At 44.3% G+C, this 12613-nt stretch overlaps 1 protein-coding gene across 1 annotated transcript in view; it reads left to right on the top strand.

Moving 5' to 3' along the window:
• DNHD1 (dynein heavy chain domain 1) overlaps positions 1-12613 on the top strand; it is a gene marked incomplete at its 5' end in the record, with an annotated part of 79131 nt that overhangs the window by 19766 nt on the left and 46752 nt on the right. The window contains 5 exons of the mRNA XM_032426955.1: positions 3532-3786; positions 3880-4017; positions 4151-4202; positions 9451-9716; positions 9788-10031. Coding sequence (XP_032282846.1) covers positions 3532-3786; positions 3880-4017; positions 4151-4202; positions 9451-9716; positions 9788-10031 — 955 coding nt within the window. The remainder of the gene's footprint in view (positions 1-3531; positions 3787-3879; positions 4018-4150; positions 4203-9450; positions 9717-9787; positions 10032-12613) is intronic.

Below are 12613 nucleotides of genomic sequence, written 5' to 3'. Positions count from 1 at the left end.
AGTGCCACACACTAGATTTTGGGCATATTTTGGTCTGTTAGAAGAAAGTGCCTCCCAAAATTGTAAAGAAAGAAAAACTTAGATATGTACAAAAATAAGGGTTAATATGATGAAGGGATGGAATATGATTGTAAAGATGAAAGTTATAAAAGATTTTATAAAAGGAATTGATAAGAAGTTGGTTGAAAAAAGAAAGAAGAGGATTTTAAAAAAAAGGGGGGGAGAGAATGTGATCAGGCAGGCGACTAGAACAAAGCCATACACTAGAGATTTAGGGTATATTTTGATCTGTTAGAAGAAACTGTATCCCAAAATTTTAAAGAGAGAACTATATATATATATATATATATATATATATATATATATATATATACCAAAAATAAGGTTAACTACTATGAAGGGATAGAATGTGACTCTAAAAATGAAAAATAGAAAAGATTTTTTAAAAAAAAGGATTGATAAGATGTTGTTTGAAAAAGGGAATAAGAAAAGTTCAAAATAAAACAAAGAAAGAAAAAGAAAAAAGAGAAAATTAAAAAAATTAACTTTGAAAGACTAAAGAATCGTGGTAAAAAACCCATGAATTCTATGTGCAGTATTCCCCTAGCGCTGGAGTTCTGCCATTCTCATTGATGGGTAAACTTGGTCTTGGCTGGCTGTTCTCGCTGATCTTCTGGGGGAGGGGCCTGTTGCCGTGGTTCCCAAATGTCTTTGCCAGAGGTGGAATTGCCCCGCCCTTGCCCTGTTCGGGCTAAGTAATCTGCTCGGGTTTGCTCTCGGGAGCTTTCGTTCTCTGCAAGCTTTCCCTACAGCTTTGGAGGCCGAGAGTGAAAATGGGGGCCTCCCAATCTCCGCCCCGGAGGAGCCGAGAACTGGGGCCCCACTCCTCAGTGCGCCCCCAGAGAAAAGCCGTCAGTCACTCCTGTCTCCCCGGTCTCCGGCCGCACTCCGTGCTCACCTGGCCTGTGACCGAGCGTTTTTTATCTCTGGCACCCGACCCCGTGTGGAGTCTTCAAACCCAGCAGATCCCTGCGCTGCGCTCCCGCGCCGCTGCTCCCCGGGGAGGAAGGGGAGTCTCCCCAGATCTGCCGCTTGTTGGGTCCCTGCTGGAGGAACAGTGGCCCGACTGTGCTGCGGATCACAGTTTATGGCAACCCCCAGCTGAGAGCCCGCGCCTCAGCTCCGTCTCTGCAGCGGGGCTTCCCCGCTCCGATACCTGGGAGCTCTGCTGCACTTAGGCACCCCCGGTCTTTCTGTGACCCCGAGGGTCCTGAGACCACACTGTCCCAGCGAGTGTTCCACCCCCGCTTAGCCACTGGAGTGACGTCCCTCAGCGGAGCTGACTTCTAAAAGTTCCGATTTTGTGCTCCGAGGCTCTATCACTTGCCAGAAGTGGCCCACGGAGGCCCCCCCCCCCCGCCGTCTATCCTCCGAATATCGCCTCGGATTCACTTCTCCAAACGTCCTACCTTCCAGAAAGTGGTCGCTTTTCTGTTCAGAGAGTTGCTGCTATTCCTTTCTTCGATCTCCTGTTGAGTTCGTAGGTGTTCAGAATGGTTTGATCCCCATCCAGCTGAAATCCTGGGACCAGACGAAATCCAGGTCTCCTACTCCTCCACTATCTTGCTCCCCCCGCAACGTTCCACTTATATTTTTATAACAATGTCTCTTTCATCTCTTTTTCTAAAAGCCCTAATTGCAAACCCACACTGTCACCAGCATTCCTGATCTCTCTTTCCCTACTCTGTTTTCTTTTCATAGCCCTTATCACCTTTTTACATATAATATAAATTACTTACTTATTATTTTTATTGTATCTCTCCCCCTGCCTCCAAAAGGGTAGGGATTTTTATTTGTTTCATTCACTCCTATACCTCTAGTGCTCCTCATAAGTTATGCCATAGAGTAGTAGGTGCTTAGTGAGTGTTTTGAGTGAATGAATGTCAAGTGTGGATTTGTATCCACGTCTTTCTCCCAAGCACAATAAGAACCTTAGTGCTCTTCTGGTTTCCTTTCTCACCTCTCATCCTCTCCTCACCCTCCACCCTTCCTAGTATGCTTTATGCTTATGTTAAGATTCCCTGGAATTTAATTCCGGATGGTTGTGAGGATTCTTGTTTTGCAGCCTACTCATTTAGACTTGGCAATATGTTTTACAAATGTCTTTGCTCATCAAAGCTTCTTGTAGCTCTTGTATTCATTTTCCTCTCTCAGAAATATACTTTTGTATATTTTTTTTCAGAGAGAATCTGTGGATGGTAAATTTTGGGGGTCTTTGTATATCTAGAAATGTCTTTATTCATCTCCAATCTTCAGTGATACTGTGGCTACATACAGAATTCCAGGTTTAAAAAAATTTCCTCAGAACTTTGAAGGTATTGAAGATGTTACCCCTCAGTGGTGAGGTTTTAAAAATGTATACTAATTATGATCTGGTATAGTAATTATTGTTGTTGTTTGTGTGGTTTTATCCTAACTGGCGCTCAGTAAGCCCTTTCAGTGTGAGTCCTACATTCTTTTTATAGTTAACTTTGGAAGTAGCTGTGCCAGGCACTGGGTTAAGCAAAGAGAAATGAAATAAGATGTGACGAAGGCCTTCCTCGAAGAATTTGCAGTGTAGTGGACAAATCACACGAGTAACTAGCTAGTGGTGATGCACTGGACTAAGGGCTACGAAGTGGGAAGCACTTAGTACAGAGGGTATTTCTAGAGCACAGAAGAGAACATCTCACCAAGTCAGAGGGCACGTTTGTGCATGATGTGTAGCTTAGGCCTCGAGTGCCTTATGTCTGGGTCTCCGAAGACTGGGATTTGAACTCAGGGTGAGTGTAGAATACAATCCACACACACCAGTTAGTTCTAATCACAGGCTCTACCAGACATCAAAAAGGACAAGAGAGTGTCAGGGAGAGTCGGTCCATCTGGCCAAGCATATCTTGCTGGTGTCTCCCCTCTGTCCAGAGAGGTGGCAACTGTCAGCGGCTGTGTAGGCCAAGAAACCTCCCAGATGTGAGAAGGACCCACAAAGAGGCTCTTAGACTTTTACCCCACATTTCCCACCCCCGGTGGAAAGTCTCAGGAGCCAGAGACCCCTTCCACTGTCACACAAAAGAGTGTTATGCTAGTCAGCAGGCCACACCTCCCAGGCCATGTGATTGGAATCCATGTCCTGGAATTATTGCTGAGCCTTACTTATCCAGTCTTTCTCCTTCTCTATGTAATCTGTGCGTTGTGAACCTCTCTGTTTACACATGCACAAATTCTATTTGAGGTCTACCCCGGGGGCTTTTAGTAGACAGGCCTGGCCTATCAAATTAGCAGTGTGACCTCTTAATGTATGTTCTTCATTTTGCATCTTTTCTGATCACTGAAAGATTTTGGGGGCTAATCTCTTTTAAAAAGCAGCCCTCCTTGGGAATATGTAGGTGCTAGGTTTCAGGCTCTGAGACCTGCGAGTTTTGCAGAGGCCAGTGGGTAGCCCGTTTGTCCTCCATCCTCCTTCAGTTAGTTGCCCACTCTCTATGCTGACAGGTTCACGAGGATACGTATCACATGCAACAGGGCCTGCAGGAGCGAGTGAAAAACTGCAAGAGGATCAGGACGGACCAACGCTCCGTATACCTTCAGAGGGTCGAGTGCCAACAGCTGGAGCAGAAGCTGAAGCAGGCAGAGGCCTGGTTGCTGCGGCTGGGACAGCTGGCCCGCCTAGTAGACTACATGGTTTGCCAGAGCCTCGTGTCTATCGTAGAGGAGGAGATAACCTCCTTTGTGGCCAACATGCTGCAAGTGAGGTGGTGGGTGGCATGTGGGGAGGTGGGCAGAGGCAGGCAGCAGACACTGACATGTAGCCCCCTGACCTCTCCTGGCCCTTCCTTACAGGCCCCAAGGAAGAAACCCTTTCTCTCAGCCCAGCTGGTCTTTGACAATCATGGCCAGCTGTCTCATGAGCCGTGTATTGAAAATATGATCCAGATTTTAAATGTGGGCCTGCAGTCTGTCAAGGCCTCTGTCCTGAAGGTATTCTGGATTGGGCAGGGGGCTGGCTGTAGGAATTCCCAATTCCTATCCTCTGTGTAATTAGAAGCTCTCAGCCTGGTCTGAACCCTCACTGGTTTCCATTTCTGCCCCCTCTACATACCTTGGCATGAAGGTAATGCAATCTCCAGACCTGAAGACCCCCTGCGACTCCTTGTATTCTGAAGGTATTTAAGTAAGGAGACTTAGGCAGGGGGTAGGGAGGGTGGAAGGAGGGGGACGGGCCATGCACAGTATCAAGGGCATGGCCATAGGATCAGGCCTTGGGTGTGGATGGAGCAGCGGTATCTGGGTAGTGCACACAGGTGTTGGGGGCAGGGGGTTGGGGGGCGTGTCTTTGCTCACTCAGGCGTGTGCTTGTGTGTATGTGTGTGCATGCAGTCGAGTGGAATGAGAGGTGTATGAAAGAATGTGAGTGAGTACGTTGTCCTTCCTCTGGTTCATCCAAACTCTGTAAGGCTTTTCTCTAATGTTGTAATGGCATTTTGTTTCCTGTTAAATTTGATTGCTAAGTTAATTTGTACTTACTTGAAGAACTCTGCTTGTTCAATATTTGCTTTATTTCATACAGCTCTTTTTCATGTCATATAGGATAATCCATTAATATTACTGAGCCATTATGGTTACCAGTTATTACTGGTTATCAGTCCTCAAACTTGTGAACCACCAGGGAGGAAATACATCTTCACACTTCCTTTATTTGGAATACTAACCCAGTTACAAATAAAATCAATACAGGCATTCAGTCTGTCACGGCATGTCATCTGACATGTAGGTGCCCCCCCCTTAATTCAACTAGTATGTTTTCATGAAGATGATTTAAAGACATGAAGTTAATTTTAGGAAATAAGTGACAGAGGAGGAAAAGGTTCATTGAAAGGAGCCCATGTCTTTTACAGATGACACCAATTGGGGCACATTATTTTCTCAAGTGAATCTAGGTTAATGGGTAGAGACAACTGATGTTTGTTTACATGGTACAGTGGGACCAAACATGTTAGTTTACTAACCTATAACACGGGAATAAGAAGAATACCTAACTTGCAGGATTAAAAGAGGTAATATGTCTAGTGTAGTGCTCAGCACATAGTGATACATGCTATAGATAATAATTTTTTCTTACTGTTACTAGTATTAAAGATAGAAATAAACCAGATATTTCACATTATTCTCCCATTTAATACTAATTCGTATTTTGGCATACTGTAGTAATTTTCTTTGAATGGCAAAACAGATAAAAACCTTAAAAATTTTATTCTAAGTTCTAATGAAAGTGAAAATGTTTACTTGCAGTGTCTTGGGTTACCCCTTCTACTTTTTTTTTTCTTGGTGGGCAGCAAAGCAAAGTTTATTGGGCGATAGTCCAAAGCTCCCAAAGAGGGAGGGGACCCGAGAGGTTTGCCCACCCCTTCTACTTTTAAAAGAACACCATAGACTGATGTATTTAGGGGTGAAATGTCCTGATGCTTGTTATCTTACGTTCACATGTTTTAGGGGAAAGAGAGGAGGAAAAACAAACAAAGCAATGTGACAAAATGTTAATAACTGTTGAATCAAAGTGGATGGATAAAGCGATTTGTAGTACCTTTAAACTTCTCTACATATTTGAGATTTTTCGGAATCAAAATTTGAAGGGAAAAAAAAAGATCAGCATGGAAAATCGAAGTAATATCATGGAGGAACCAGAACCAAAGTTCTGATTTAGGGATTTTCTTAAGTTCTTTATGAAAATTGGAGTAGCATTTAATAAAAGTAAATACTGAGCAGTTAAAACACAACTAGTAGTCTTTAAGAAATGTACATCTATCTGAGAAATCTTTTACTTAAGTGAGGCAAAATTTGCATGGCATTTTAACCAAATTACAAAATGATTTTGGTGCCTCTGTGTATATTTTCAAAAATATGAAAAATCAGCCCCTTACAGTAGAAACTTACACACTGACTAGGTTCTGGTCCCTAGAAGAAGACCCAGCCTATTACTAATAAAACAGGTGCAGCATATCCTGCAGTCTTAGGCTGCATTCTCCAACATTTTCCAGAGAACAGTCTTAGTACTGGAACATTTTGCAACTAAAAAGAGATGATCAATATTGTTATCTGATGTCCTTATAATCTTATCAGGAATTTTCTGCAATTTAAAACTGGGAAATTACAATTGGATAAGATTTTTCTCATCTGGCAGGTGTCAAGTTCAGGAACTTAAAGTTTTTACATTAACTTTACCAAGATCAGTGTATCTTTTTGATATTTTATGATAAACTCTTTTATATATATTTTGGTTGGGATGGCTTTGAAGTTAGCTGAGAGATATAATGCAAAGAATGAACCGGTCATTACTGTATTTTTTTGCCAGGGGGCTGCATGTGGCTGGGGGCGGGGGGTGGGTGTCTTGGGAGTGTGAGGTATGAACAGTATGACCAGCAAGAGAAAGAGTAGAGGTAAGCAGTGTAGCAGTGAGTGGATTGATCGTTGAAAGAGAAGAGAGACTTTTTTCTTGCCACTCTGTGACTAAGAAATTCTGAAGAGATGAAGAGTTGTATAATATGCTTGACAAGCCGCTTTGCTGCTGTGTGTAAAATGTCTGAGTGACTCTTTCAAAGGAACCTACAGTGAACGTCTATATTATTTGGTTTTTCACAGTCGGATTGATATTTTAAAATGCAGCTCCATGTTGACTTTTATGTTTCTTTGATTTAGTTGATATCAGACTTCTTATCATAAGCAAGCTTTATTTTACTCTTATGTTGGCTATGAAGTAAGTTATTAGTGACTTCCGTTTTGTTTTGTTGGGATATTGCAGTCACCAAGTTGTGTTAAAAATACACTAGCTTTTCTTTCCATTGCTCAGAATCACACGTGAATCGACTGTATCGCACCATATTGCTTGAGCACTCTCGTGGGTCTTGGCACCTTGAATCACAGTTCTTCAACCTCGTCTTGTGTTTTGGAGCTCACAAAACGGAAAGTGACCAAATTCAAAGACAGAAAAGCTGTGACAGCACCACGCTTCACAGAAATGGAAAAACTAGGTTGTCAGGAAGAGAGCCCTGTCTCTCAAGTTGCTGCTTATCCTTTTATCTCAACTTCTCTCTGTGCTTCTTCCCAGTTCCCCTGACTCTCCCCTAAAACTAGCTGTCCCTGCTTCCTTTGAACTTTGTGCTCCCTTATAACTTGCTTCCAAATGACTTGGGCTTTCTATGGTACCAACTCCATCCTTGACTCGATATGATCTTTCAGTTTTCCTGTATGTGTGACTGACTTATTTCAAATTTTCAAGACCAGGAATATGATTGATTCAGCCTATCCTATAGAGAGAACCACATATCCATAAGCTCTGGCAAAGGGGAATTGGGTTATGGTACAAATTAATTGGTTTTAGCTATAAGGAAAAGCAGATCCTCTAAGAAGGGTGTGTTTGGTGGAGGCTCCAATCTTCAGCTATGCTTGTATTGGCTATAAACATTCATTATGTAGGCCTAAATGTGCACGTTGGTTTTGGATAACGTATTTCTAACTTAGAACTCGGTAAGCAAAAAGGGGAATTTATTGACTCCCATAACTAAGAAATACCTGGATGCAGCTAAATTCAGGCTCAGCTGGATTCAAGGCCCAGGCAATGTCATCAAGGCTTTATTTCTCTTTCTTAGTCTTTTGACTTTGCTTGTGTGTTCGAATTCTGAGTCACTGAGAATGCTTTCAGTGGAAGTAGCAGAAGACCTAAGAGTAGCCTAACAATAACAACAATTATCTCACATAGCAAGAAGTCTCTAGGTAGATGCTCCCAGGGTTGGTTCAGTGGCTCAAAGATGTCATCAAGAATCAGGCTCCTTATATCTTTCCCCTACCCCTTTCTGAGTTCAGCTGTAGGTAAGGGCAAATTCTCTTAGAGGGGTGTGTGTGGCAGGGGAGGCTGAATTAGAAACGTTTTCATCCCCAGGCCTCATAGTTGCAAGACAAGCTCCAGCTCCAAGCATCCCATTCTTATGCAAGATCAGGGGAAAAGGGGAGGAACATTGGAGGGAGATCTCTCCTTGCCTGACTCTCACATTTTATCAGGAAAGGAAATCTTCCAGAAACTCCCCAGCAGACTCACTCACTTTTATATCTCATTGTAAAAATCTAGGTCATGTGGCTACCTCCAGCAGCAAGAAGGGCTGGGAAATCAAATGGCTGACATTTCTAGTTTCTCACAGAAGATGGGCTCTTCCACCACAGAAGAAGGGAGAAGGGAGTAGCTCTTGGGTAGTCAGCCAGTATGCCTTCCAAGGTTCCATTCTTCCATTCTCAAAACGTGGCAAGCAAGGGAGTTACCAGCATTCTCTACAGCATCATTTCATACTGTATTATTTCCCTCCTAATAATTTATATTTAATAAAACCTTATTTAATTTTAGTTCTACAATTAACAATATATTTAAGCCAACCAGCAGTCTTTATGTTGATCGGTCTCTCAGTAATTGTGTGAAGCTCATTCTCTATTTAGATTCCTTAGGAAGGGTTTGTGGGAGCAAAACTTTATTTTCCTTTTTTCCTGGATATCTGAACATTTTTTTTCTTGAAATTCAGTAATTTTAGTAGAATATGTCTTGTTGTTGAACAGTCTGAGGCAGTGTCCTCAATTATGCTCTTTCAAAATGTAGTTTTTTCTTTTGTTTTTTAAAGATTTATTTATTTATTTGAGAGAGAGAGAGAGTACTGTGCATCTAATTTCTGAACATTTCGATGCTTTTTCCCCCTTTTTGCACAAAGTTTTAACACAAATACTGAAATTGGCAATTAACCAGTTTCTAAGAAGTTAAAGGGGAAGCCAGGCTCAAGGATATTCCTTAAGACAGATACTAAGGACAGCCATGTTCAACAGCTTTGCCCACTCCTCCTCTCTTCTACAGAGGCTGGAGTTCTACGAACTACATTTCCCAGATCTCCTTGCAGCGAGGTGTTGTATGTGATTTAGGTGTGCATGGGACTTCAGTTCAGACAGAACTGAGGTCAGAATGGGAGAGAGGCAGCAGCGCCTATGCCCTCCATCTGCTGGAGGCGATCGTGACAGAGGTAGCGTGCTTCTGTGGCTGGTGGTGTGGCAGTGACATTCCAATGTGCTGGGCAGCACTGAGCCATGGATGCTTAGCCTAGAGTGTTTGTTTTTCAGTTCTTCCAACTATTTGCAAACGATTTAATATTCTATAATAATTCCCTTACTGCTTATACTAAATAAATTCTGTTTTCCAAACCTGAACCCTAAATAATAAATTCCCTCAGTGGGTCTGTGTTTGTGATATAGATGTATGTGTAAACTCACTCAGGAGCAAGGAGTGTGTGTGTGTGTGTGTGTAATGTATACACTCAGGGAGAGACAGAGGTTGTGTGGGGACCCTGCAGGGTACTCAATGGACAATTATGGCATGTGCCCCACTAGAAGAAGATGAAGAGGAAGATTCGAACACGGAATTCGTGATGCCCAAGCTCCAGGGCCAGCCCAGCGATGCTGTGCACATCTTCTGTGGCCCGAATATAGGGTTGGTGTGGCCCTGGAAATCTCACACGATTACCGAAGCCCTAGAGGTCCGTGGGTACCGGCTGCGGGGCCAGTCCTTGCCCCCCAGTTATAAGCAGCTGCAAGAGGATCTGGACAACAATCCTCGGATCCAGCAGGCACTGACTACGCAACAGGCCTTGCTGGAGGTGAGAAGAGAGGTTTAAGGAGGGGGGTGATGCCCACTAAGTCCTGTCATAAGCACCTTGTCTGTGCCTAGGGCATGCTGTGGGAGGTGAAGGAATTCTGCAGGGACCATCACTGGATGACAGGCATTCATCAGTTCCTGCGAGCCTGGGGGCCTCAGAAGCTGGAGTCCATGAGAGGTTGTCCTATCAAGAACTACGTGATGCTGGTGGGCTGCCTGAACATTTGGCAGACCCATGTCTCCAATATACCTGACAAGTTGGTCACAAAAGGCAGACTGATGCTGCTGAGCTGCCATCACCTACAGTCAGAGATGGGTGAGTGCCGCTTATCCTCTTTCCTTTCCTTCCGCCTTCCTTGTCTTATCCACTTGGCCCTCCTCTGGCCTGGAATGTCCTCCAAGGACTTTTGGTGAAGGCCCCTCATTGGGCCTGTAGAGCCTCCCAAAGGCCCAGGTCCCAGGCCCTTCCCTTTGCAATTAAAGGTGTGACCATTACAGAGGATAGCCTCTCTCTCTGTTTTGGCTCTGCTCACTCCCCATACTCTTCAGGAGTCATGTTTCTGTCACCTGACACTTTCTATTTTTCTGACCTGGAAGTAGTTTAAACCAAATGTGACTGAGAAAAATCTTAACGTACTCCTCAGGCTCGTGAGCTCAGTTTCTTTGCAGAGATTCTCGGGAATCAGGAGTGCCCCTCCCCACGGATGCAGCGGAGTCAAAATTGACAGTATAATTTGCATGTATAAAAAGTTATTCTCTTTAACTGTTATGGTCTTACTCTGTAGTCGTAACTTCTGCAGATGCTGAGAGAATGTATTCCAATTGAAAGTGAAAGCATTTTTCATTTAAAGCAGCACTTAGGATCTAATTCAGGCTATTTTGGGTATTTGATCAATTCAAAATTCATTCTACAGTTCTGGGTTGTTTTTATTCTCAAGTGCCCTCTGTTCTTCTTCCCCCGCAAGGTGGCATCTGGCATTAGAGAGGGCTGCTGGGCTGTGTGCTCTTCTTTGCTGGCTTCTGTCTGCCCTTACCAAGTGTAATACATCCCTGCCTGGCCTCTGCCCTCCTTCTAACATAGCTGCTTCTGGTGCAGCTGTGGCCTGAGCTGGTGTAACTATATGTGTTCTCTGGGCCGGTAGGAGCCCATAGTGTCTACCTTTGCTGACTTGGCCCTCCATTAGCTCCTGCTGGCTTTGCAGGTCCTTGGGATTTTAGTGAACCCTTCATCTAGTCTTCGTCTTAGGCTGGCTAGCCCCATAGCTTCTGCTTTAGGGTCCCTCACCCCCCTGCATGGAACCCATCCAGGCCCACTAGTTATTAACTTTCCATTGTCTTCTGTGTCCCCTGCCATTTGGGACTTGTGGGGGACTTGGGAGCAATGTATTTGGCCCTCTTTTTGCCACAAGGCACCACACTGTGATTTCTACACTGGCATGACTATCTCATGTTGGCACATGGGTACTCTGCAGTGGTAACTTCCCGAAGTTCCACATGGAAAGCGGAGCTCAAGCCCACTCTGTCATCTGTTTCCTCTTCAACCCATCTGGGTTTCCTTCTTGTCTTGGTTTCCCTCTGTCCCCCAAGTAGGCCAAGGCCCAGCTGTCGGGTCTCCCTGGGTCTCTGAGAAATCCTCTTTAAGACTTCATTTTGTGGGGCGCCTGGGTGGCTCAGTCGTTAAGCGTCTGCCTTCGGCTCAGGTCGTGATCCCAGGGTCCTGGGATCGAGCCCCACATCGGGCTCCCTGCTCCGCGGGGAAGCCTGCTTCTCCCCTCCTTCTCCCACTGCTTGTGTTCCCTCTCTCGCTATGTCTCTCTCTGTCAAATAAATAAATAAAATCTTTAAAAAAAAAAAAAAAGACTTCATTTTGTTCCTTTTTTTTTCCTCCCTTCCAACAGGAAGGATGTCTCGTGCTATTGTCTACTAGCTAAAGTGTCTCTGCCTAGAAGCTGGTCTTAGAAAGGCTCACAGTGGGGTAGACCGGGAAGCCACTGATTTGTTCTTCTAGGGAACAGGAGGTGGTTCTGTTTTCTAACCTAGCTCCCAATAACCAATAGTGTCTGCTGCCTGCAAAGAGTAGATACTGTCAGACCCATGGCCTGAAGGCCTGCTTTCTTTATGAAGGTGGGTGGCCTTGGGGGGCCCTGAAAGAGCTTGCTTGAAAATGCTTGCCTGCCTTGCCCTTTGTCTTTGCTCTTCAACAGATGAAAACGCATGCCTAATTATGCATCTTTTGGGCCACAAAAATTCCCCACTCTTCCCTCCCTCCACCCCACCTAAATGTACAGGGGGTTCAGGCTGGCATGGCAAGAACAGGGAGGGCCTGTGGCTGGCCTGCTTTGTTTCTGACCCCGTTTTGGGAAGGCTTTCTCTAGTGTTGTTCGGGAAGTCTCTGTTCTTCCTCGTTGGTTAGATTCTTGGTCCTTAGTCCAAGATCAACTGGCCTCTTCAAGAACAACAGATGGAGAGAGAAAAACATGGGGTTCAGAATCCTGGGTCTGCTTTTCACTGGTTTGTGTGACCTCAGGTCCCTGGGCTTCATTCAGTTTATTTGTAACAGGGACATAATAATGCAGTCACTCACAGGGTTCTGACAAGGAAGAGTAAATGAGATATTATTTGCAATGTTTCTAGCATTGAGACAGGCATGCAGTAGGTGCTTAATTTTTTCACTTAACCTTATCCCCTTCTGTCTACCCTATCCTTCTTGTGATCTAGTTTTGTCTGCTTATCCTCCAACTCTGTTCCTCTTCTGCCTGGGCTTCCTTGAACTGTGAATGACGTAGTCACTCTTGTGAGTTAGCGCCCATCCTTTATTCTTCCCTCTCCCAGACTCCACCACATCCAGGCTGTCACCAAATCCCTCCCATTTTCTGCCTGCTAAATCTCTCTTAAGTC

This window comes from Phoca vitulina, unplaced genomic scaffold, assembly GCF_004348235.1.
Source record: "Phoca vitulina isolate PV1807 unplaced genomic scaffold, GSC_HSeal_1.0 scaffold36, whole genome shotgun sequence".
In the NCBI taxonomy this organism is placed as follows: Eukaryota; Metazoa; Chordata; class Mammalia; order Carnivora; family Phocidae; genus Phoca; species Phoca vitulina.
This window is presented reverse-complemented; position numbering and strand designations above follow the sequence as displayed.